Below are 25,698 nucleotides of genomic sequence, written 5' to 3' on the forward strand. Positions count from 1 at the left end.
TTTTGCAAAAAAAAAACCAAAAGATTTTTTTTCCCCAAATGCCAAAAAAAAGTCTAGGGTCGCGCGAAAAAAATAGGGTCGGTCGGGTTACCGTAAACAGACCTATTTTTTTTTGGGGCCTTATTCTGCAGCATCGTTCTGTTACTGCCAGCAGTTTTACTGCATGCAGCAGTGACAAACTTACAAATGATGCACACAGTGATTGGTGTGAATCCTCGGACATCGCCTATCTTTCTTGACTTTGAGGGTGCAACATTTGAACACATGCATGCCTGGGCTGAATTCCCAACACAGCACCAAAGAGCATTTGGCTCAGACACATGTATCCAAATGAACTGCTGAACACAAATAAGATTTTCACAGCAAGAAGTCACTGCATACATCTCCTATGCAAAACTGAAGCATGTCTCGAACAACATGATGTCTGATCAACAGGTAATGACAGATGCAGCACAGGTGTGTATGTTACACCTAAAACAGCACCGAATTAATTCATTCGTTTACTGTAGTTCTACCAAAATTGCGCAGACAGATTCCACTGCAGGAAAAACATTATTTTTCTACCCTGATGTGTGAATCTTTTGACTAAAAATGTTAGTAAGGCATTGTACTTGTAGATAAGAAGAAGTCTGACATGCCTTTTCTACAATTGAGAATACAAAGGGTATTTACTCAAGTTGTTTTTTAAAGTGACCTCAGTGTATTGTACGACTTTTACAAACAGGAAACTCAAATCTCTTTTAGAATATATATACAGGCCTGAATACAGTCTACAATGTGTCAAGTTCATGAAATGTGTTGCATAATCTGTGCTTGTGTCATCCAAAAGAACATAAGCACTTTATCAAGTACATGTAGAGCCACAGAGCCAGTATCAGCTAGCAGTGTCATCATAGCTAGGTTAACTTCATGATGCTCAATGAATACGGTTATCTCTTCAGTAAATAGCACTCAAACTCTATCCTGACTGAGTTGACTTATTAAAGATAATCAAACACTTCCTTAACATTAACAAGGCATAATAATATTGACTCTCTTCCTAAAACAAAAAATAAACACTTAATTGTTGCTAATATCTTACGTCATCCGGATTTGTGAGCATCTTATCCATGCACTTGTTGATTTATCTAAATGAAATCTCTCAAATGACATACTCAAGACCTAGAAGTAAAAGATTATACTTATAGATAGATGTCTGAAGAACCTATCAGTGCAAAAGTCACTTTCAAAAGCTGGTCCTGGGCCAATGTTCTTGCAAATGCCAGTGGCATAGTATAATCTTGAGCACAGTGTTGTTCTCAGGCCTCGGTCTTGGGTCAATTGCGCATAATGTTTTTGAATTCACTAATTGTTGTGACCTCTGGACGGTCGAATGTCTCATAGCTTTGATGCTTAGGATGTCTTCTAACACAACACTTTTTTTGCAGCCAGGACATTTTGACCGATATATATTTTGAATCCAGGTTCAAGTGGCCTATTGTCCTCTGTGTCTGGGAACAACACTATCACTTTATTAGCTGTTCATATATGTTTTGTGTGGGAATGACCGATCATGTATTGTATGATCAGCAGTGATCATAATGTTGTCATTTACTTCCAATTCCATGGCTACCTCCTCAAACAGCAGCCCTATACATCCCTTCACCACTGATGCTTGTGTACACAGCGGGTGATTGAAAATGGCCGCTCACATAGATCTTCATCAAGTTCATGTGTATTGTTCACTATCACTATCAGCTGGCCATGCGAGTGTTGAGCACTGGTACACTCAACAACAACTGCAACTTTCTAAAGCAGCAGCTGAAGAAGGTTACAACTGCCAAGGCACACTCTATAACTACAAGGTCAAACACATACCGGTCAATTTAACAATTAACATCTATACACATCTCAACTGCTTAACTTACAAACTAGAACATTAAGCTTAATCCACATGGCTTTGTTAACTTTCTTCCCTAGTATACTAGAGTGGATTGTCTAAACAGCAATAGCTTATCCGCGAGATGACATCATTTCACACACACATTTACTTTTCTTTAATTGTTCTTTTATTTTGTATGGATAACTGGTACTTTCGAGGGTGGACAGTTAAACAAACAAACAAACAAGAAGGGCAAAGCCCATACGACTCACATGCTTGACCTTTACATGACCTTGACCTTCAGGGTCAAGGTCAAATAACCAAACCTAGCAATGACATCATACACTAAGAACTGCTTTACACATTTTTTCCTACCAAAATTCATGTGACCTTGACCCAAGGTCATCCAAGGTCATGCAACACAAAGCTGTTAATTCAAGACATAGGAAGTACAATGGTGCTTATTGGCTCTTTCTACCATGAGATATGGTCACTTTTAGTGGTTCACTACCATATTTTGGTCACATTTCATAAGGGTCAAAGTGACCTTGATCATATGTGACCAAATGTGTCTCATGATGAAAGCATAACATGTGCCCCACATAATTTTTAAGTTTGAAACAGTTATCTTCCATAGTTCAGGGTCAAGGTCACTTCAAAATATGTATACAATCCAACTTTAAAGGACCCTTGCGACCTTGACGCAAGGTCAACCAAACTGGTGTCCAAAGATAGGGCTTACATTGCCCTGTTTAGCATACATAGCTAAGGTTGCCATTCTCGATAACTTCAGAAATAATGCGAAAATGTGAAAAATGGTCGTTTTTAAGACAACAATTACGGCCCCTGTGACCTTGAAGTGAAGTCAAGTTGCCGCACATGTTTTTTGAGATCTTGTAACCATACACCATCAGGCCACATCAGGTGTTGATAGACTTAATACTAATAGTGTCCAAGAAATATCCAACGTTAAAGTTTTCCGGACGGACGGACGCACGGATGACTCGGGTGAGTACATAGACTCACTTTTGCTTCGCATGTGAGTCAAAAAGGGGGGGGGGGGGGGGTAGTACTAATAGAAATGTATAGTAATGTAAAACATTGAACAGGTAAATTAAACTGACAGAATAGCAGAAAGACTACAAACAAATTTACAGCTGCACCAAGTGATCATAACATACCTTTTCCATTTCAGTGAATTCATCATCCAGCTCTGTACCTTTGGCTCCTCCAATCTTTTCACTCATGTACTGTTGAAATAAAGAAAAGAAAATTAAATCAAAGACAAACTTGGACCAAACAAGCCCCCAAAAGTCTTAACTACTAACTGCTGCAGAATTGTAAAATTCCTACCAGTACCACCATAGCACTTAGGCCTAAAAAAAAAATAGGTGTGGTTACGGTAACCCGACCTACCCTATTTTTGGGGGCCGACCCTATAACTTTTTATTACATTTGTCAAAAAAACCACAAAAAAACCAAGTAAACGAGTGCAGAAAACGCAATGAAAGCAAAAGCGCCCGAGTCGCACACTTATTTCCCTGTCAAGTAGGTTTAATTTGTACACATTAGAAAAAAAAAGTAAAAAAAAAAAAAGTGATTGCCTACCTTCCTACCCTATTTTTTTGGCTATGTTACCGTAACCACACCTTTTTTTTTGGCCTTACAGTAAGTTGAGTAACTTAATCTTGTACAGTGGTACCTGTGATGTGAGGCTCCTCTCATGAACAGACACCTCCCCAAGTAAATGACATTTTCTGTAGTCCCTTTGTCTGAATTAATATAAATTTGACCGTAGTTTACCTGTTATGAAAGGCCACATGCAATGTTTGGATAGTTTTGGTCCTATTGGTGTCCTTTCAAGTTTCATTCCAGGTACCACTGTACCAAGCTGCTTGGTATGCAACTGCCTGTATAGAACTCGGGCAGTTTCAGCAAGAAACAAATCACAACGCTGTTTCTCAATTGACGTTTCTATACACTACACTTGGCTACTGCTAGCATACTAGTGTGCCATAAGAGAGTTTTCAACCTATGTGTGTCACTGTCAGTTTCTCGCCCTTGGTGTCAGGCTGACCTATGCAGTATCAAACAAGACTAGTTATTTTCTCAGAGAAATTTGACAGCACAGCATCTTCTGGATGACCTGGCATGAAAGTTGAAACCTACACTTTGTCACAGTTTCTAGTCTAGTTCTCCTGTGTTATCAGGTTGAACGCTACAGTAAGATGCCATTTCCTCACATTTTGGTGGTATGGTACCACATCCTGCAGAAGGGATTTCTAAATCCAATGGACTTCATGATTTGTAAAACTAAAGTACCGCTGATAGACAGAGAGAGAGAGACAATGACAATTCTTTTATTCTACGAGGGTAACAGAATAAGAGAGAGAAAGAGAGAGAGAGAGAGTAATTCACATTGTATGAGGACAAGTCTAATTAGTAATTGACAGCAAAGGAAATTATTTTAAAAAAAACCTTTTCACTTAGTGTTTTATCAACAGAAACATAATCTTTAAGGTGCAGATTATGATCTAGCTATAAGTATTAGTATTACTGCATCTGTGCGGTATCTTACACCAGTCTATTTCTGGGACCTATTACATACAAGATCTTGGAGGGGTGGGGGTGGAAGAGGGAAGTGTGGTAGCTCTGTATGTTTTACTGCATATAGATGCAAAAATCAATACATGCAGTGGAGCCCCCCTTTCAGGACCATCCCCACTCTGCCACCCCCCAATTCAAGACTCCATCCCTGTTAATAGCCTGATTTCTCAGATTTCTGTTTGGAACTTCTTAAAATTTACCCCCCATTTCAGACTCCCTCCTTTTCAAGCCCTGATTTTGTTTATCTGATGGGGGGGGGGGGGGGGGGGGAGGGTCCACAGTATCTTACTCATATAAATGTTCACACTGTCAGGAAGTGGAAGGTCCACACAAGACAGTTAAACTGAAAAGGAAGAAGTCACTCAGTGCTCAGCTCTTCAAGACACAATTTCTGTCTCATTTCAGTTCCTGGATTCAAAACATTTACAGTGATTCTGAAGCTGTTTGAATAATTTAGAAATGCACCTCCTAAATAATATAACCCGAACTCTAAATTGAAGTGCATTTGTCATTCGTACTTGCGAAATAGGCATCGTGACTATGCGTAAAGTGCGGTTTGTGTGTGTTTGGATTGAACGTGACACATAACACACAAAGATCTAGACAGCCTGTACACAAGACTTTATTCCAGTGACTGGCAGTGTTTCTTTGCCAAGATGGCCAGCGATCGTACATCTAAACAGGCAGCATATTATTTACATACCTGATTGGCCTTGTTGAACTGCTTTTTCAGCCCAGCGAGAGACATTTTGCCGGCTTTCACCTCAACTTCCCAGCACACACACACTTAGAACAGTCCAACTAATCACACTCCCACTTGTGTTGGTGGACATTCATGTGACGTCATGTAACTCCGCAGAGAAATTTTATTTTTATTTTATGTATTTGCAAAGCAAAATCTGTTCGTTTAACTATCAATTCTCATTCCGATATTTCTTTCAAAAAGAGTTATACGATGTATTAACAAAGTAAAGTTTGTAACCATATCATATTTATTTTCTGCGGAAAAGAGCGGGATGGTTGATGGGAGCACTTCGCGCCTAGTTCGAAGACTTCCATTGCCAGTCATTTTTCACCTAGAGATTTCTTAAAAGTTAGGCTCAATAGGAGAACAGAAATTAGTGTAGAATCATACTTGCCTTCAAGGAATTATGGCGCAGTGTGTTGTAGGCGGTGAGAAAAGGCCGATTGTTGGTAAGTATGGAACTTAAAATTGCGGGAGTTGCTGTCAGCCCTTCTTCGTTCTTGTTTTTGTCTGCTGGAAATGTGTAGTTCTGTACCGACAACTGACGTTAAAAACTGATATAACGCAGCATTTGGGAAACTAAAAGTGGTCACAACAGATTGGGTTTTACTGTCACTGCCACATACATTGCAATTAAAACTAAAAGTGGGCAAAATTCATTAACACTAAAGCACTGAATTTACTTCAGGAAATAAATCTATCAGAATCAGATGGTTAGGCCCCATGCAAATGCAGCACGTCTATCTCCTTTACAGAAATAAGGAGAAGACTTGGTTTGAGTTTGATAAAAGTTGGCTGCTTTGGTTCTTCATTTAGAATAGATATTTAAAACACCTGAGGAAACACTTTTACTGTTTTAGTTTAGGTGTGTTTATCATTGTATTTGTAGGTCACCACAATCATAGTCATACTCATAGACTCTAGAACCTACATGATATTGATAAGGCCCTTTGTTAAAACTGTAAAAGTTGTATTTGAGCAAAGATGAGAACTATGTTTGTCTGTTGCCAGAACATTGGAAATCTGTGGAAAAGCACAGGCGCCTGATGCTGATACTATAGTGGATATTATCCTCGCTCAGCCTAACATTTAAACACAAGACTTTGAACAGTAAACTTGAACTAAAGCAAATCTTGCACATTAAGGACTGACTAGTTGCTAGTTTGGTACATAAAAATTGCTCATCATGACTCATTGACTCATCCTGAACTCAGGTCAAAATGAGTTCGGCTCATTCTCTCCCTGACAGGATGCCTTGAGTTTCCTTGTCTGGCAAGGAAACCGATTTTTTTTTTACATATTTAGGCCAAAAAAAAAAATAGGTCTGTTTACGGTAACATAGGCCAAAAAAATAGGGTCGGTAGGTCGGGATTGTTTTTTTTTTTTTTTTTTTTCCCCAAAAAAACATATTTTTACGTTATTTTGCCAAAAAAACAAGATTTTTTTTTTTCCAAATGCCAAAAATGAGTTTAGGGTCGCGCGAAAAAACTAGGGTCGGTCGGGTTACCGTAAACAGACCTTTTTTTTTTTTTTGGCCTTAGAGCTTTTTGTAATGTATTATTGATATAAGCAGATTCGCGATCGTCAATAATGATATTTCATGGTGTTGTGTAATTTTTAAATTACAAAGGAATTGATTTGTAAGACAGTTTCAAGGGAGCTATTTTTTCGCAGCTGTATTTACTGTGCAAGCAACTCTAAATATGGCAAAAGTGTCACATGATAATCAACCGTTTGGTTTCGGCGTTCGCTGAAGCAGACGATTTTTTCTGTAGTGATGCAACCATATATTACGGTCTCCTTCCGGCAGCAGTCCCAAAATTTCAACTTGTTTTGACCTTAGAACGATGTCTTTATCATAACTGTGAAGAACAGAACGGAGATCACTGTCGAAGTCGGCCAATCTGCAATCATTTTCGTCTCGCGAACACTGATCTCAAATTTAGATCAGTGCTCGCGAAAAACATATGGGAGATAACTCTCTATTCCTAGTTTTGATATATATTCGCATAGGACTGTCGCGTCCGGTCAGGGAGAGAATGAGCCGAACTCATTTTAACCTGAGTTCAGGATGTCATTGACTGACATCAATCTGAATTGTGGATATTTCAGTTTTACAAGTTTTAGTAGACAGAGCACAGTGTGTTCGTTTTGAAGGGGCGCTGTCCTCTCTCCGAATCCACATCTACTGGCTCGCAACACTCCAACTGGGTACTTTTCTTTTTACCCTCTACACAAATGATTATGATTGTAGAGGCACTTGTGAAATATTCTGACCACTCCGCCATCCTTGACTTATCCAATTCTGATTCCATTTATTTTGGTGAAATTGAACGTTTTAACACTTGGTGCAAGGACAACTTTTTAGACTTAAATACTAAGAAAAGAAAAGAAATGCTGATTAATTTTAGAAAGAAGCCTGTTATAACCCCTGATCTTTTTATCGATGGTGTGCAAGTTGAGCGAGTGGACGAGTACAAGTGCCTAGGTACGTAGTCATAGAGTGATAGACCACAGGGCCGGACCAAATGAGTTGTAAGGGGGGGGGGGTTCCTCCTTTTTTGGGGTGGCAAATCAGCGAAGTGGCAAAGCCACAAGCGCGCGCCTGCAAAGCAGGCGCGCAAACTAGGGGGGTCCGGGGGCATGCATTGTTTTGTTTGTTAGAGACACACACACAAAATTTATTTAAAAACAAAACAAACAAAAAACAACACTCAAAGCAAGGTACATGCTTTTTCCAGGGGTGGGGTTCCAGAACCCCTGGAACCCCCCCCTGGGTCCGGCCCTGGACCACAAGCTGAATTATAATTACATATTCTTACGCCGAATCACATGATTAGCATTGACCCACTTCGATGCATAGGTTATGATAAAAGCTACCCCGTCTAGGTATAAGGGGAGCAACCCCAACTAAAAAAAGTGACTGCACCAGCATGACTGACACCCTGGGTTACGTCCCATGTAGCCTACTACGTCATCAATGGTGCTGGTCACGTGATACCCCTTCAATCGACTACTATCACTCAAGGGTGACGGTTGTGTTCGCTTTTGCTCTGGCTGGTTTTGTGTCTACGGCACCCACCGGCCTCGGCCCCCGTCTACTTCTTGCTGGCTTGCAGCTGGTGAGATCGTTCATATTTTCTTGTATGTTTTATTGTTTCTGCTGTGAATTTCGCATGTCCTTTGGACTCTGAAGTTTTCAGCGGTTGTTTGGCTTCCTCACGGTCGCCATTTGCATTAGCACGTTGGCTGGCTTCTGTTGTTTTAGCCGTGTTCGGGCTATTAACGCTGTCGTAGCTTGCTTTGTAGCTGCCGTCGGTAGCTTTTACGTACGTGCTTATCTTTTTTGCTCGCTTGCTTCTGAAATGTTTGTGTCTGTACGGACTTTATTATTTTCAGACTTGTGGCTTCCTCCTTGGTCGCCATTTTTAGCTAGCATGTTGTTGTTATGTTGATTTTTCGTCCGTACTCGGACGCTTAACTCTTCGTATAGCTAGTTGTTTAGCTGCCTTTGGTAGCTCCTAAACTGGTTTTAGCTGCCCTCTTTGCTGGCTTCTGAAAGGCTGGCGTCCTTTCGGACTTTGCTAGTTTCAGTCGTTTTATTATTTTTCTCTCGGTGCTTACTTGGCCGTTAATGAGAATTAGAGGGAGCTAAGGCTGAGGGTTAGGGCTTGGGCCCTGCTAAGCTCTATCCCTCAGCAGCCTCTTATTTTGAAGAACGCCTTTGTCGTTCATGTTGGCACAATTTTAGGCAAGTTTTTACGTTGTTCTGTGCCGTTTTTTATGTTACGGACGATTGGCCGTCTGGCTCTCTGCCGTCCGTTTTGGCCTCCAAGGCTGTCGTTTTACGTCTGTTTCGGCTCCAGAGTCTCGGGCTCTGGGGTCTGCACTTATCTTTTGCTTATTTCCAGAAATAGATTCCCTCGTTCGCGAGGTTTGCCTCGGCGGACTTCGTCGCCAGCTCTGCCCCCCGCCTGGGGGTTAGGCGACGTTCTCTCCTTCAGACGCTGGGTCTTCTCCGGACCAGGCTGCTGTCCACCGCGATGTTTCTGGACGGTCCCTTGGGGATCTTCTTCTCCTCTTCCTGGCCGGCATTGGTTGCCTTCCGCTTGCGGTAGCGCAACAGTGCATGTCCCTCCGGGGATCCGGCCACTTCAAGGTTGGTGTCTGCAGCAGCCGTTTACGGCAGCTGCACTTCCGGTTTCCGGAATCGGATGTTCTCCTGCTAGTGAGCGACTTGCGTTCACGTCGGGTCAGAACCTCTCCGTACTCCAGCAGTCGGTTCCGACAGCTGGGCTTCCTGCTCTGGCAGGAAGTAGGGGTTCACCGGCTAGTGAGCGACTTGCGTTCACGTCCGGACCGAACCCCGCCTTACACCAGCAGTTGTACGCGACAGCTGGGCTTCCGGCTCCGGCCGGAAGCAGTGGTTCTTCCGCTCGTGCGCAGCCTGCTGTCACGTCCGGTGCGTCCCACATCTTACGTCAGCAGTCGTCCGCGACAGCTGCTTCCGGCTCAGGCCGGAAGTAAAAGGCTCACTGGCTAGTGTTCGGACTGCGTTCACGTCCGGTTTGAGCCTTGCCTTACGTCAGCAGTCGTCCGCGGCAGCTGCGCTTCCGGTTCCGGCCGGGAGTGTAGGTTCACCGGCAGTGCACAGGCCGCTGTCACGTCCGGTTTGGGCCTTACCCTACGTCAGCAGTCGTCAACGTCAGCTGGGCTTCCGGTTCCGGCCGGAAGTGTAGGTTCACTGGTTAGTGCTCAGGTTGCTGTCACTTCTGGTTCGAGCCTTTACCTACTTCAGCAGTTGTCCGCGACAGCGCCGCTTCTGGTTACGGCCGGAAGCGTAGGTTCACTGGTTAGTGTACAGACTGCTGTCACGTCCGGTTTCGAGCCTTGCCCTACGCGACGGCTGTGCTTCCAGTTCCGGCTGGAGGTATCGGTTCACTGGTTAGTGCACAGGCTACTGGCACGTTCAGTTCGAACCTTGCCTTACGGCGGTGGTCGTACGCGACCTCTGCGCTTCTGGCTCCGGCCGGAAGTGGGGGCTCACTGGATAGTGGACCTGCTATGGTCCCATCTGGTTTGAGTCTGGTTTTTTCGTCAGCAGTGCCCTTTGGGCTTGCAGGCTCCCTGCCTCAGGCGGATTAGCAGCTACCACACACTTCGGTAGTGGGTTCTGCCGTTCTCCTCACTTCCTGTGCCTTTGGTCTTCGACGCCTCTCATCCTCCTCTTAGTCAGGGGTGAAGTTTGGCCGTTGACCTGCAGGATAGGGGCTTCAGGCTCCGGCCTTCCCAGCTTCGGGACATTAGCGGCTCAGAGGAGGTTGCCTTTGCCCAAGATGTCCCGGAATTTGCTGTCGTCTTTTGCCCCTCTGCGTGCACCTTTGCCGGTCACGCCGGAACTTCTTCTTTGGGGAACGTTTTGAGTCCCCTGCTCTCTGAGCAGACTCTCTTCCCCTCTGAGGAAGTGGGCAGACAGCTTTTGGAACTTGCTTCCATCTCGGAGACACTCCTTTACGGAGTTCTTTGCGCCCTTTACTCTCAGTTTAGAGCAGGACGCAGGGGATGCTTTCTCCACTTTTGCTAGGGCGAATTTAGAACGGAGAAGTCCTTCCTCTCTGCACAATGCCCATACGGTCATGTACAGACGGGACTTGTTCCTCGCCCATTCCTAGTTTGTGAGGAATCAATGAGACGCCCTTAGTTCTTCACCCTCGGTGGATGGGTCTCTCTTCGGCCTCCTGGCCTCTAAGGCCTCCTGGCCTTCAAGTCCTCCTGGTCTCTGAAGCCTCCTGGTCTCTTAGGCCTCCTGGCCCCCAAGGCCTCCTGGCCTCTAGGGCCTCCCGGCCTCCAAGGCCTCCTGGCCTCTGAGGCCTCCTGGTCTCCAAGGCCTCCATGGCCTCCAAGGCCTCCTGGCCTCTTAGGCCTCCTGGCCTCTAAGGTCTCCTTGCTTCCAAGGCCTCCGGGCCTCCTGGTCTCCAAGGCCTCCTGGCCTCTGAGGCCTCCTGGTCTCCAAGGCCTCCTGGCCTCTTAGGCCTCCTGGCCTCTAAGGTCTCCTGGCTTCCAAGGCCTCCTGGCCTCCTGGTCTCCAAGGCCTCCTGGCCTCCATGGCCTCCGGGCCTCCAAGGCCTCCTGGCCTCTTAAGTCTCCTGGCTTCCAAGGCCTCCCTGGCCTCCTGGCCTCCAAGGAGATATAGATGTGTAGGGACCTTCAGGTCTCTTCTTTTGCTCTCCAAGCTTTGAAGCAGCAAAACGGGCTCTACCTAAGCAGACTCAGCTTTTTCAGGCTAAGTCCTCAGCTCAGGTTTATCCGGAGAGGTTCTTCCTTGCACAGACGTCTTAGTCTGTATTTTTTGGGAACAACAGCCTGCATTAGGGCATCCGGGTTTTTCAGCCTCGGCTGGTGCAACAGCCATTTCATCCGTTGGTGGTGGTGGTTGTTGTCTACTCTTTTGGACTTGGTCCTAGTGGGCTTTTCGCCGATTTTGACTCTGTCTTTCTCTAGCGATCGGACTTGTTCTGGTGTTTCGTCCAAACTTAAGGTTTACTTGAGGTGGCCTCGGAGGTTACATTCAGATTTTACTGAGTTTGCATTGGTTTTAGCAATGCATGGTGAGGGGTCATTCTTGTGGCCTATCACTTTTCTCAGCTTTATTGGCTAAACCTCCCCTTTCGGTAGAGGTCTAGTTAATTTTCTGGTTTCTTGGTGCGGGCTTTCAGCCCAGCATCTTTGATGGCGGGTCTACGGGCGTTACGGCTCTCAGCCTTAGCCCGTGTAATAGTCTCCTGCCTGGCATGGGCGACTACGGTCTCCGTGTCTCTAGATTTTGTGTCTTCCTCTTTTCCCTCATCCTGCCAGGAGGCGGGTCGGGTCGACTTCCGGTGGGGTGGGTTGCCTGTTACGGTCACCCTTCTACCGCTGGCAACTATTACGGACTCTTGCCTGTTGTGTTCCGTGTCTGATTCTCGGTTCTGAGGTATCAGACGTGTTTGGTTTTTCAGCCAGACTCAGGAATTTTCTGGGCTCGGTCGGCCGCGAAATTTCTTCGGGCCCTTCTTCTTGTGAACTCTCGTTCAGGGAGTCTTAAGGCTGGTTAGCTTCACAGTTTTCTGTTTTTCCTTTCCAGCCTCGTTTCTGTTTTGGGTTTTTGATTTTCTTTCGTTTACCTACAAGCAGACTGCTTTGTGATCACTCTGACTTTAGTCATTTTGGTTAGAGTCACCGGTCACATCAGGCTTTGGCCATCGCGTTCTCCGCTCTGCTGGCGGCTTACACTTTTCGTAGGCCGCTTCTTCCTCTGTTTACCTCCCTCTGTGCTTCTGCATGGTCTGGTAGTGGACTTCTGGTGACCGTCTCTTCTGAGTTTTTTCTTTGAGTTTGACTCTGGTTTTTTGTACTCAGACGTCTCTCTCTCTTTCTAGGAAACAGGTCACTCCTCTCTGGAGCTGACCGTTATCTCTCCGGCCTTTCGGGCCTCTCTCCATGCCAAGGCTTTTTCTTTGGCATGATTGTCTTACGGTCCTGGGGAAGGTTGGTGCTTTTCATTTATGATCGGTCAACCTTACGCTTGTCGTTTCCAGGGTTTTTGGCTTTTCCTTCCAATAGTAAGGGGGGGGGGGGGGGCAGCTTGTCTGCCCCTCTACTCGGCTCGGGTTATTCAAGACTTGAGCCCCTTTATGGTTCAGGAGATGGCAAGAAGTGCTGAGCACAGCTTACGGGCTCTCTGATGCTGTCTTTCGCTTTTTTGCCTGAGCGGCATTGCGACTGTCATTTAGGTTGGTTCTCGGTCCTCGTTCTGTCTTTTGGCAGTGGGCCAGTTCCTGGCAAGGGTTTTAGAGTGAGCTAGATGTTTTCTTTCTCACCGGCTCTTTCCCTGATGTTTGGCAGTGGGCCAGTTTTTTGGCGAGGGATTCTCTTCCCCTCCGCCTTGGCGTAGCTTTCGGCTATCTTTCCCCTAGGCTCAGCCCGAGCTCTTTTTCCAGGGCCTGGGCCTCCTCCTCGGCCGTTTTACGGTCTGGGAGGTTGGATGATGTCCTGCACACAGCTTACTGGTGCTCGGCTTTTGTCTTTATCAGTTTAATAGGGAGACATTGCTGCCTTCTGGCAGTATGGATCTATCTGTAACGATGGATCTAGGTCCCTTCCTGCTTTGGTGGCAGCGGGACAATGCCTCTCCAGATTTTAAGAGTGGGTTTGAACTTCTTTGATCTTACCCACCGCCTGGTTGGAGTTATCTGCTAATCATGTGATTCGGCGTAAGAATATGTAATTATAATCGAAAATTTTTATCTAAATTTTGATTTGATTAATATACTTACCCGAATCACATGGGTAATTCCCTCCCTCCTGCCCCGCACGATTTTTGATGTTCAATTAGTCGATTGAAGGGGTATCACGTGACCAGCACCATTGATGACGTAGTAGGCTACATGGGACGTAACCCAGGGTGTCAGTCATGCTGGTGCAGTCACTTTTTTTAGTTGGGGTTGCTCCCCTTATACCTAGACGGGGTAGCTTTTATCATAACCTATGCATCGAAGTGGGTCAATGCTAATCATGTGATTCGGGTAAGTATATTAATCAAATCAAAATTTAGATAAAAATTTTCGATTTTAATGCCAACACAGAATCTGTTCATAAAAAATGTCAGCCATGTGTGTACTGTCTACAGAAACTGAGATCCCTGGATGTGATCCCAATGATTTTATGCATTTTTTACAGGAGTTTTTATTGAGTCTGTTGTAACTTTTGGTGGTCTATGCACAAAAAACAGGAATGTTCTGGACAGGGTTGTGATAATGTGCAGCAAGATTGTGGGTGACTGAGCTGTACGAAAGAAGATTGGTGCGAAAGGCTGGTATTTCATGATTGCAAATAACAAAGCACAATGTATGTACTGGCCCAATACTATGAACGATTGCCATTGCGTGGACGATTCCATGTGCCAACAAATAGAACTGTCAGGGCTACAGACCTGTTTACCCTTACGATTTTGGCGTAATTTATTACGATTTTCTGAAAAAAATACGCCATTCCGCTATCCGTGTCAAGACTACGATTTTCATAAATTAAAAAAATGTAAAAATTTTTTTTTAATTTTTTTAATATTTTTTTTTTTTACTCTATTCACATGTTTGGCATTGTTTTTTTCAATGGCAAAATGGGGTGAAAAAGCACAGGACTGACCAGAGATCATGTCTGTCTGATGAGACGCTGGAGAGCCTTATTCTAGTGGTGAAGTCTCGCCCTCACTCATTCGGCAAGCGAAAGTACAGTAGAGAAGCGCTTGACACACTGAAAAAGGCCTACTACGAGCAAAAGAAAAAGAATCAGTGATGCATGTGCTTTTGATGTGATCTTCTTTGAAATTATGATGACTACAAAAACTGACTGATGTGTGAATGATGGATATATGTGTATGATTGCGTTTCGCAGACACAGTTGTCATGTGCGTTGTAATTGGCGACGAATGCTGGATGATTACTATTTTTGTGCCAGGATTACTATTTTTGGGGCTGAGCATTACTCCAAAACACTTATGGGGGTAAACAGGTCTGGGGCTAGTAAGAGTTTCATTCCATTTTCCATTACGCTCTTAGTCTTAAACAAACAGTAATGTTTTTCAAACTTTTGTGGTTCCGATGCTGCTGTTTAAGGTTTGGATTATATGAGGGGAAGTTCTTCTGCTGTTGTTTTTGGGATTCAATGACTGTTGGTGTTTATGAATCTTTTACATCTAAACGGCATATTTCTGATATGGTAGTTTGTGATTTTTAAACGGAATTGAATGGCATGTTAAGTGTATGACTCTTTACATATAAATATAATATATATGTTCTGCGCGAAGTTAGAATCCGGTTCCATTCTAGAATGGACCGGGTCCAAGTTGGAATTCTAACCCTGCGCAAGTACAGGGGTGCCATTCTAGAATGGTACCCTTGTTGCTGGTCCATTCTAGAATCGGCCGTGCGCAAGGTTGGAATTTGGGTCCAAGTTGGAATAGTCATTTCAGTTAGACTATCACACAGCCAAAGCCACAAATGTGGATTTTCTGTTTGTTTTTGTTTTTTGTGTGTTTGGTTGGGGTTTTTTCGGGTTTTTTACACTTTACTCAAAGACATCGTGAATTGGGATTGTGATGTTCTGAAAGTGATTACGATTTTGAGAGACACTCAGCACTGATCGCTACGAACGGAAATTTCCGGACTGATAGTGTTTTGCCGATCTCGCTTGTAACTTTTAATCTTATTCATATACATGAAGTTGGTCTTCTGAATTGTGAAGATAAAGTCTTTAGCTTTGTATCGATATATAATATGACTATAAATATAGTTTGAGCGAGGGAAAGGCTTTTTTTTTTTTTTTTTTTTTAACTAGCTTTAACGTTCTATCAGGCATGCGCCTCTTAAGAACGGTGCTGCTTTGACCACAAGACTCGCAGCCATAGCAAACCCCTCGTTATGAGCGCCGACCACAACGAAAGCAATTGGCTGCGGTGGGCCCCACGAAAATCGGCAAAGGCGAGGCTAGTTTCTGTAGAAAATCGTCTCTGTTTTCTCCAAAATGACATATCATCCCATAACTGGCGTTTGTATTTCGACATAAGGTCTTGTGGCATCTAATCATCGATTTCATTCTTTCATTTGATTCATTTGTGAACGCTGAGCTTCGAGTATTTATGCTTTTCAGGGAAAATTTTTGAAAATTCTGACTTTCCACAGTTATTACGGAAAATCAAGCTTGTCAATCAAGATGCTGTGTATTGGAATGTCATTACTAATCATTAGTTGACCTCTGGCTCAAGTGGTGTCATCTTGCTACACGGTTGAATTGCAATTCGTCAATCTCTGCCGTCACTGGGCACTGAGAACGTCAGGAGCCTGTATTTTTTTCAAGGGCAATTAGAGGTTATTTGAAAGTATGACATGGTATAATGTTGTGATTTTGGAGAGAAAAATTAATTGACTGTCATTGCAATGAGGCTTGGTCAGAAATAAAGGGTATTCACTGATTTTAAGCTACAATTCAGTTGCTTGGAAATGACAGACCTCCAATCCATTTGTAAATCAAGTGAACTCTCTTGAATGATTGGTACTTCCTCTACAAATAAATGTGCACCAGGATATAATTCTTGGAACTTTGTTCTTTTGTGTAGTAGTAATGCAGGGTTGTAGGAGTTTGAAACGTGGGCATATCACAGTTTGGAAGGTAGGGATTCTGATAGATTAAATAAAAACTGTCAAACTTTTAGGCATGGAATTCCCCTTTGAGAGTATTTGTTGTGGTAGTACTACTACTATGAATTGCTTTCAATGTTTTCCCATAATATTATAAAACCAGACAAAAGTTGTTGTTGATTTCTGTTTTTGTTAATGTCAACTTTTTTTTAAACCTGTGAGAACAGCTCTATAACTCACTCTGTCCTTCTGTTGGTCTGTCTGTCGGTTAGTCGGTCTGACCGTCTGTCTGTCTGTCTGTCAAAAAAATTGTCAAAAAACCGGACATTTCCGAGAGGGAGACAGCGCTGACATTGCAAGCGGCCGCAACCGGCTCTCATCACAAAAACAACTGCCCTGCAAACATTACCGCCCTGGTAGTCCCCCTTGCTATGGTCTGCCTTTGTTTATTGCGTACTCAGGAGTGTCAACTTTCTTGACATGACATGACATCGCAAGATCGCCAAAGGATTTTTTTCAGGGGTAGACAAATCAGCCCCATTTTATCAAAGGGAAGGTGCAGGTGGAGATAATTCAAACATTACGGCCCCCTTTATTCACTCTCGCGATGAATGGACCAGCAACAAGGGTACCATTCTAGAATGGCACCCCTGTACTTGCGCAGGGTTAGAATTCCAACTTGGACCCGGTCCATTCTAGAATGGAACCGGATTCTAAATTCGCGCAGAACATATATATATATCTATTCTGTCTTAAAATCTTAACAGGGAGAGAATTGTACGCAGAGGTGGTTAGTTGACAACAATGTTATCAATTAGTACATAATTATATTTAAATATAATATTAATGTTGTAGTCTTTCGTTTGTCTTTATGTTACATGCACCACCTGCAATTTCTCCATGTGAGATAATAAATTTGATTTGATTTGAGTTACCTAAAGCTTGATTAGATAGTCTAAGTCACACTACTCGGTACTGTAGTACTACTTCTAGTAGTGCGATTCAATTGTACCATTTGTTCCATATACCAGGCGATCACCAATTGACTCACATGCAGCAAGCTCTCATCATCGCTGTCACACTTTTTAAAAGTAAAAAGTTACCTTCAGCATCAGGCCTTCACAAGAAAGTAATTCTGAAAGCACGAAGGCAGTTGTATCTGATGGTTCTCTACCGTGCCCACCGCGGGTTAGGGGGAAGAATTTACCCGATGCTCCCCAGCATGTCGTAAGAGGCGACTAACGGATTCTGTTTCTTGTTTTACCCTTGTTAAGTGTTTCTTGTATAGAATATAGTCAATGTTTGTAAAGATTTTAGTCAAGCCGTATGTAAGAAATGTTAAGTCCTTTGTACTGGAAACTTGCATTCTCCCAGTAAGGTCATATATTGTACTACGTTGCAAGCCCCTGGAGCAATTTTTGATTAGTGCTTTTGTGAACAAGAAACAATTAACAAGTGGCTCTTTTCCCAGTCGCGATATGGGACTGGGTGGCCGAGTGGTAACGCACTTGCGCTCGGAAGCGAGAGGTTGCGTGTTCAGGCCTGGGTCAGGCCGCAATTTTCTCCCCCCTTTCCTAACCTAGGTGGTGGGTTCAAGTGCTAGTCTTTCGGATGAGACGAAAAACCGAGGTACCTTCGTGTACACTACATTGGGGTGTGCACGTTAAAGATCCCACGATTGACAAAAGGGTCTTTCCTGGCAAAATTGTATAGGCATAGATAAAAATGTCCATCAAATACCCGTGGGACTTGGAATAAAGTAAAAAAAATTCCATCTCACACGGCATTAAGTCTCAGGAAACATGAATACACGCATGCAGGAAAGAAAAAAAAATATATGGGTAGCGCCGTATGTATGGCAGCTCGTTTTCCCCGGGGAGAAAGCAGCCCGAATTTCCATGAGGGTAACCTCACTGGACTGTAAATCTTATCCAATCCAATCCAATCCGATATAACCTTGAACGGTTGAAAACGACGTTAAACACCAAATAAAGAAAGAAAGGTTCTCTACCGTAGTTGAACTATTACACACCTAAAATGTCTCCTTTAAAATCTCAGGACAAAACTGTACTTAGGAAAAGTTTTGAATCAACGAAAAATTAATATACTGTTTGCTGCTGTCGGCCATTTTTTCAAGTGACGGTGTGAAGGCTGCACAGCGTTTTCTGGTTGGTTCTGAATTGCAGAGAATAGAGCAGGTTCTATATTGTCCGAAACGTCTGCATCACTTGCTAGTGAATTACAGGTCGCATTCTATCGTATGGGGCGGGGATATAGCTCAGTTGGTAGCGCGTTGGATTTGTATTCAGTTGGCCGCTGTCAGCGTGAGTTCGATCCCAGGTTCGGCGGAAATTTATTTCAGTCAAATTTGTGTGCAGACTCTCTTCGGTGTCCGAGCTCCCCCCCGTGTACACTACATTGGGTGTGCACGTTAAAGATCCCACGATTGACAAAAGGGTCTTTCCTGGCAAAAATTGCTCAGGCACAGTTAATAATTGTCTACCTATACCCGTGTGACTTGGAATAATAGGCCGTGAAAGGTAAATATGCGCCGAAATGGCTGCAATTACTGGCCGTATAAAACTTCATCTCACACGGCATCACTGCAGAGCGCCTAGAACTGTACCCACGGAATATGCGCGATATAAGCCTCATTGATTGTATGAGAAAATTCCACTGTGTAACTGGGCAAATTAAAGGAAAATCGTACTGTGTGACTGTGACCCTGGCATGAGTGCGCCTCTTCACTTCAGGTGCAACAGAAATGGGTTGACACTGAGGCGTAGATCTATGTCAACCAAAACAGCGCAGGTAACTAGGAATGAGTTTGATCTGTCTGCCTTACAGTTAGACTAATGTACAACAGAAGCATCAACAACATGGCCAGTACCTCGATATTGCCTTATTTAACAATAACATAGGTAGGGTGTGCAAGTACCATCTTGGACAGTGTATTTGTTGCAGAAGCAGTACATATTTACAGATGATTGTGTTCTGTCTCCCCAGGTGACAAGGATGTGATTGACGTTGATATGCAGCCCAATAAAAGACTGAAGCAAGGTAAACTTGAAACAATACTGATTTAGCAGAGCTTAGCAACGTACTTACATTGCAGTTATTTCGGTTCACTTTTGGATACATACTTTTAATTTAGGAAATATGGCCAGGTATTCCCTTGACTGTATTATTTTGAATGGGTGTCTTTTTTGTTATTTTGAATAAATAATACATACACATGGCGTTCTCTGTATCTTTGTGTTAATAATACTCTCAGTGTGTTCATTTTTATGTTAACATGATCACAGTGATGAGTGAATTGGTGTATTTTAGCTACATCATCGTACATGATACTCCTGAAAAACACCACACATTAACTTTAAGATAAGAGCATTTTGTCGCAGCAAAGCATGCAGTTCCATTTATTCCATTTGTGTGCAGTACGACTCCCATTCAAGCCACTGGACTGCAAACCTCCAACGCCATCACCGGTCGCCAACAATAGTGCTTCAAAGAAACGCAAGTCATCTGGCCCAGACTCCCCCACCGCAAAACCAAAACTATCCAAGCTTCCAGACCTCCGAAGTTCAGCGGAAAAGATAAGACCTGCAAAGTCTAAGAATGATAATGAAGTCAGCTCCAGCTCAGAAGCAGAAAGCTTGCCAGCCAGTGGCAGCAAATCCAGGAGCACAAGCAACAATATTTTGGAGAAATTTGTCCGCAGGGAGAATGAGATCTCTTCAACAAATGATGTCATTGACCTGACAGGCTCTGTAGTCTTGGAAGAAAATGAAGAAAACAGTCCGGCAAAAGTGATGAGCCCCAAGAAGCCAAAAGCAAAACTGCCTTCTGAAACTAATACAAAGGAAGAGCAGACTCCTGCAGCAGAAGCTAACCCTGGAGAAAAAGGAAGCTGCAGTGATCAAACTGCATCTTCTGCTGAAAGCAACACAAATGAAAAGCCAGAAGACCATTTTGTCAGGAAGCTGGTGTTTGACTCAGAGAAAACTGGTGATGACTGTAAAACAACGGTGCCAGAAGATAAAGACTCATCAGAAAATCTTTCACTGAAAGAGGACAACGAAGAAAGCATGCAAGAGGATGTAGAAGCGGAGGCTGAAGGACATCAAGATGAGGGAGATACTTCCCAGAATGATGAAACACCCGACGAGTCGATAGTTATAAAGACTGATTCCGATGATGAAAGCTCACAATCACAGAAGGAAGAAGAGGAAGAATCAAGCAGCAAGACCCCAGTCAGCAAAAAGAAACCACGTTGCACCAGTACACCCCAGACACGTGGGTCCGCCAACACCAGCTGTAGCAGTGTTGAAGGTGCCACACCAACCAGTGAAAACAAAGCCAAAAGAGTGAGTCAATTCACTGTCATTATAACTTTTTGAAAACACTATATATGACAAAAAGTTTGCATTTAGCTGTGATCAGTTTAAAAGTCCCAGGAACTTTGACGTTTGGTTTTATATTGGAAACTGCATGCTTGTCGGGCTCGGGTCTCTCAAGAAATTGTTTTTGTAGCATAGCTAGAAAATGTAGGGTATGAAGCTAACTAGCTTTCCACACCCCTGTGAACCTGTTTGTGCTAGCCCCTTTTCGATCTTCCCAGCCCCCCCACCCCCACACCCACATACACACACACAAAAACAAAGAAAAAAACACAATAAAACAAACAGAAACAGTGTAAGAAGCAAGTATATTTGCAAGATATGGGGAAAATATTTTTTAGTGAGAGTGATGAGCAGAAATGTTGTGTTTTACTGTTTGCTTTTCTCTCTGTTTCTGTCTTTTTGTTTTCTTTTCTTCCTATTTTTCTCCTCTGGGTCCTTTTCTGACTTTCGTTGCTATTTCTCTGATTAATATTGTGAACTTTTGCAGCCTCTGAGCAAAAAGCAGGCAGAGCGAGCGGCAATGCGAGAGAAGGTGAAGCAAGAAAAAGAAAGGCAGAAACAAGAGGCTAAAGAACAAAAGGAGAAAGAGAGACTGGAGAACAAGAAACAGAGAGATGAAGAGAAGGCTGAGAAGGAAAAAGCCAAGATGGAAGAAAAAGTAAGTCTATTACTTTACCAATACCAGTCAAAATTTGTTTTAAAAACAACAACCGTGGATGTCTTGCTCATTCAGTGCGGAACATTTACATACAGGTATTTATTTTGTATTTGAATGTTATCGGTTGGGTAGAATTTTCATGAGGGACCTGCATAACAAAGTGTGTGTCTGACCTGGTCCATGAATTTTAATCAGAATAACCATAAATGAAGCTCTCGAGTTGGGGGGGGGGCTATGGATAATTCGATGTATGTCTTGTCTGTTGCTGGTGCGCCAAATGCTCATCATTAATCAATGCTCAATTGTTTTTGACTCACCCGAGTATTTAGGAGATCACATTCAGACGCAAAAGCCTTGGCTTTTCTTGTTTTTTCTTGGCGTATGGTTTCTTTAACTGTGAAGTCCATTGTCTTGAAGCCAAATTTCTGGATATGGCTTAATTCTGTTAGAAGTATGTTTTACTGGTACATTTCTATTTGGCCTGATTAATGTCATAGACTGGAGACTTACCATGTGGAGGTTTTTTCTTCATCACATGTTGGATTTTCATCAGGAAAAGAAAGAAAAGGAGCGACAAGAGAAGAAGGAGCAGCTAGAGAAAGAGAAGCAGGACAAACTGAAGCAGAAAGAGGAGGAAAGGAAGAAGAAGCAAGAAATGCTGGAGTGAGTTGTTTGCTTATGAATTTTGGTAAAACAACATTATATGTGTGAGTCTGTGTGTTTAAATGTGCATTAAATTACATATCTTATCCCAATTCACATAAAGCAATTTACTTCAGTTTAGGGCTAGAACGCTGAAAATACGCTCAACCCTGGTAGGGGGGGAAGTAACCCTAAAAATAGAACAGCCTTGACGGTCACATGACAACGCCAGGTCAAGGCTACCTCCCAGCATGCATTGCGCACGCGTGCTCTCGCCGCCATCTTGTATTCATTCTACTCTTCAGCGATAGCGTCTAAGGACGTGTTTGGATTACGCTCGGGCTATTTTGTTAGCCCTCTGCTTCTTTGGCAGACTACACCCTGGTTTCGTTTGTATCTTAGCTTTCTAGCTGAGATTGGGTGAGATTTTTCCATTTTCTTTCGTTGTATTTGCTTTCGTTTGCCACGAGTTAGTCTTTGTTTACTTTCGTCTGCAAGACTAACGCCAGTATGGCGGACAGTGGGAAGAAGAAACCCAGCTCTAGACAGGTAGCCAATACAGAGTCTCCGTCTAAGAAAGCGGCTAAGAAGCCCAAGGGTTCTAAACCTACAGTTACGGTGTTCGAGCCAGTTTCTCAGAATACTTTCACGGTAGAAATTGACAATCCTAAGAGTTGGATAATGCCGGCGCTGAAGCAAGAATGCAAGACAGCGCCGGTTAAGGCTAGCATAGCATCGGAGAAGGAAGATTTGTCAGCAATGTTTGCAACGTTTAGCGATCAAATGAGGTGCATGTTTTCGTCAGAATTGCGCTCGGCGAGCGAACATTTGCTCTCTCTTCAGGCAAGAACGGTGGACGATCGCTCTCGGTCGAGGGTTAAGGCAGCGCCGTCAGCCACTGTTACGTCGGCCGACGTTCATGCGCCGGGCAGGAAGCCGAGATAAGACAGGGGACCTGCTCTCAGCATGACTTGCAGGCGTCTGTACTTAGATCAGAAGACACGCAAGTACCAGGTTGTTATACGGATGCAACATCGGTACAGCGGTCCAGACTTCCGCCACGGGAGCGCGAAGTTGTTAAGAGACAGGGGACTTGCTCGCATCACGACTTGCAATCGTCTGTACTCTTAACGGAAGACACGCGAGTGCCGGTTTGCTTAGCATCCCTAGCACAGCGTACTTCCCTTCCGCCCAGGGGGCAGGAAGTTGTAAGGCAGGAAACTTGCTCGCATCACGACTTGCAGGGGCCTGTACTTACAACAGGAGACATGCAAGTGCCGGTTTGCTCAATGAAAGCATCCCTAGCACAGCTCTCCACACTTCCACCCAGGGGGCAGGAAGTTCTCTCCAGAGAGGATACGAGTAGGGGACATGTCTCACACGATACCCCTCTTCCGGATGACACTGCCTATGACTATGACAGTCAATATGGCGGCTAATTTCCGGCAGGCACTTCTGTGCCGGAAGGAGAATCGGAATAAGGGGCTTCCCTTTCTGAGGAAGATCCTAATTTCTGGCTACCAGACAAGCTTCCCCATGCAGTAGCTTTGGCAGCACAGGTAGCTTCAAGATACTTTGAGGAAGGAGTGGTGTCAGCAACAAACTTGTCTGCACCACCACCTTCTGCTGTCAGAGATTTTCGCTCAACACAGGGAGAAAAACAAACTAAGTTTCGTGAATCTCCCTCACTGGCGTTTGAGATGTCTAAGATTTCCGGCTACCAGACAAGCTTCCCCATGCAGTAGCATTGGCAGCACAGGTAGCTTCAAGATACTTTGAGGAAGGAGTGGTTTCAGCAACAAGTTTGTCTGTACCACCACCTTCTGCTGTCAGAGTTTTTCGCTCAACACAGGGAGAAAAACAAACTTTTAAGTTTCGTGAATCTCCCTCAGTGGCGATGAGAGGCTAAGATTCTGGCTAAGAATTCCCGGTCGGGATATGTGCCTTTGGACACAGTGCCTCTGCTTGCAGCGCACAGTCTGGCACCAGAGGTAGCACAGCCGTGGCTAGCCTCCACACAGACAACCCCTTAAGTCAGGCAAGCTGCTGGCCAGAAGTTCGGGTTGAACCCTATGCCACGCAATCTCTTGGACACTTTTCTCTACCACGAGCTCCACTTCCGGTGACACCGGAGTTTATGACGCTCAGGGAGGATGGCTACAGTAAGGACAGAGCTGTCCCTTATACAGAGTCCGCCCTTGTGGCACTGGAAGAGACAGGGGGAGGTAACCTAGAGTTAGCGTCTCTTTCGGAAACGCTGCTTAGGTCTCTCTCCCGTTCTTTCGTTACGTCCCTCAGCTGTCAAGTTTCCTGTTTAACGGAAGCAAAGACAGCGATACAAGTACTTTTGTCCCCTCTGAATAGATTTCTGAGACAAATCAAATTCACAATGGAGACACCCGCGTCAGTCAGAGACACACTCAGACCAGAGACTGGATGATGTCAATCTAGGACTTTATGTCAGACAGCTTACGGCTAGCTTCAGATGTATAAGCCTCTTTGTTTAAGGATAAACGGCTTCACAGTCGCATGTCAGCGACTATTGCCGGACAACTTGAAGCACTGTCAAACCTTCCAAGTTTTCACACTAAGTGTTACGAACAGAACTAAGGTCACCATCATGTGGCTACCCTTATGTTCGGCACTAAAGCTTTCCGCATTTGGGGATCTTTTTCCCAGACGCAAAAGATAGGAATGCGGTGTTTGGCAATTAATGTTAAAACACACACCTTCTGGTTCAGTGTTTCAACTTCAGCTTTACGCCCCTCAGGGCCTTTTCTACCGCGAGTTAACAAACTACACTCTTTTTGTAGTCTTCCCAGCGGTGGCCCCTGGATTTTGCACAATTTGGCTTTGCGCCAGGAGTCTTCTCCTACTTCGCAAATAGTACTCTTTGCCTCTAGATTAAGCCAACAAAGGCTGAATCACGAACTTCAGTTTCAGAGATGCAGCTTCGGATACATACTCAGATCCCTCTGCATGGTTTCTAACGACATTTTAGTCCGAGTCACTTCCGCACATGGGCAGAAGATGATTGAGCTTACCTTTACCCTCGGGGATATCGAACTTCAGGTTACCAGCACTTGAATTTTTGTATATTTAATTTTCAGAGCTTGTTTTTAATCCGAATATAACATATATTTATATGTTTTTGGAATCAGCAAATGATGGAGAATAAGATAAACGTAAATTTGGATCGTTTTATAAATTTTAATTTTTTGTTACAATTTTCAGATTTTTAATGACCAAAGTCATTAATTAATTTTTAAGCCACCAAGCTGAAATGCAATACCGAAGTCCGGGCTTCGTCGAAGATTACTTGACCAAAATTTCAACCAATTTGGTTGAAAAATGAGGGCGTGACAGTGCCGCCTCAACTTTCACGAAAAGCCGGATATGACGTCATCAAAGACATTTATCAAAAAAATGAAAAAAACGTTCGGGGATTTCATACCCAGGAACTCTCATGTCAAATTTCATAAAGATCGGTCCAGTAGTTTAGTCTGAATCGCTCTACACGCACACACGCATACACCACGACCCTCGTTTCGATTCCCCCTCGATGTTAAAATATTTAGTCAAAACTTGACTAAATATAAAAAGGGGGA

General features: G+C 43.9%; 2 protein-coding genes and 1 long non-coding RNA gene across 8 annotated transcripts in view; 2 read left to right on the forward strand and 1 right to left on the reverse strand.

Annotated features, from left to right (window-relative positions):
* LOC138973599 (endophilin-A3-like) overlaps window positions 1–5,311 on the reverse strand; it is a 37,754-nt gene extending 32,443 nt beyond the window's left edge. For all 6 annotated transcript variants that reach the window (XM_070346355.1, XM_070346346.1, XM_070346337.1 and 3 more), the window contains exons 1-2: window positions 5,172–5,311; window positions 3,043–3,111 (exon numbers count right to left, since the gene is read on the reverse strand). In XM_070346355.1, the coding sequence (XP_070202456.1) occupies window positions 3,043–3,111; window positions 5,172–5,216 (114 nt within the window). In that variant the 5' untranslated portion in view covers window positions 5,217–5,311. The remainder of the gene's footprint in view (window positions 1–3,042; window positions 3,112–5,171) is intronic.
* A 173-nt stretch (window positions 5,312–5,484) lies between these two features.
* LOC138973643 (chromatin assembly factor 1 subunit A-like) overlaps window positions 5,485–25,698 on the forward strand; it is a 28,966-nt gene continuing 8,752 nt past the window's right edge. Inside the window, exons 1-5 of the mRNA XM_070346375.1 lie at window positions 5,485–5,662; window positions 19,394–19,447; window positions 19,826–20,754; window positions 21,278–21,448; window positions 22,002–22,111. Coding sequence (XP_070202476.1) covers window positions 5,620–5,662; window positions 19,394–19,447; window positions 19,826–20,754; window positions 21,278–21,448; window positions 22,002–22,111 — 1,307 coding nt within the window. The 5' untranslated portion in view covers window positions 5,485–5,619. The remainder of the gene's footprint in view (window positions 5,663–19,393; window positions 19,448–19,825; window positions 20,755–21,277; window positions 21,449–22,001; window positions 22,112–25,698) is intronic.
* Window positions 15,039–16,778, forward strand: LOC138974340 (uncharacterized). Its single transcript, XR_011458409.1, has 2 exons — window positions 15,039–15,472; window positions 16,385–16,778. It is a non-coding gene; the product is annotated as an uncharacterized lncRNA (long non-coding RNA).

Source organism: Littorina saxatilis, linkage group LG1 (genome assembly GCF_037325665.1).
Source record: "Littorina saxatilis isolate snail1 linkage group LG1, US_GU_Lsax_2.0, whole genome shotgun sequence".
In the NCBI taxonomy this organism is placed as follows: Eukaryota; Metazoa; Mollusca; class Gastropoda; order Littorinimorpha; family Littorinidae; genus Littorina; species Littorina saxatilis.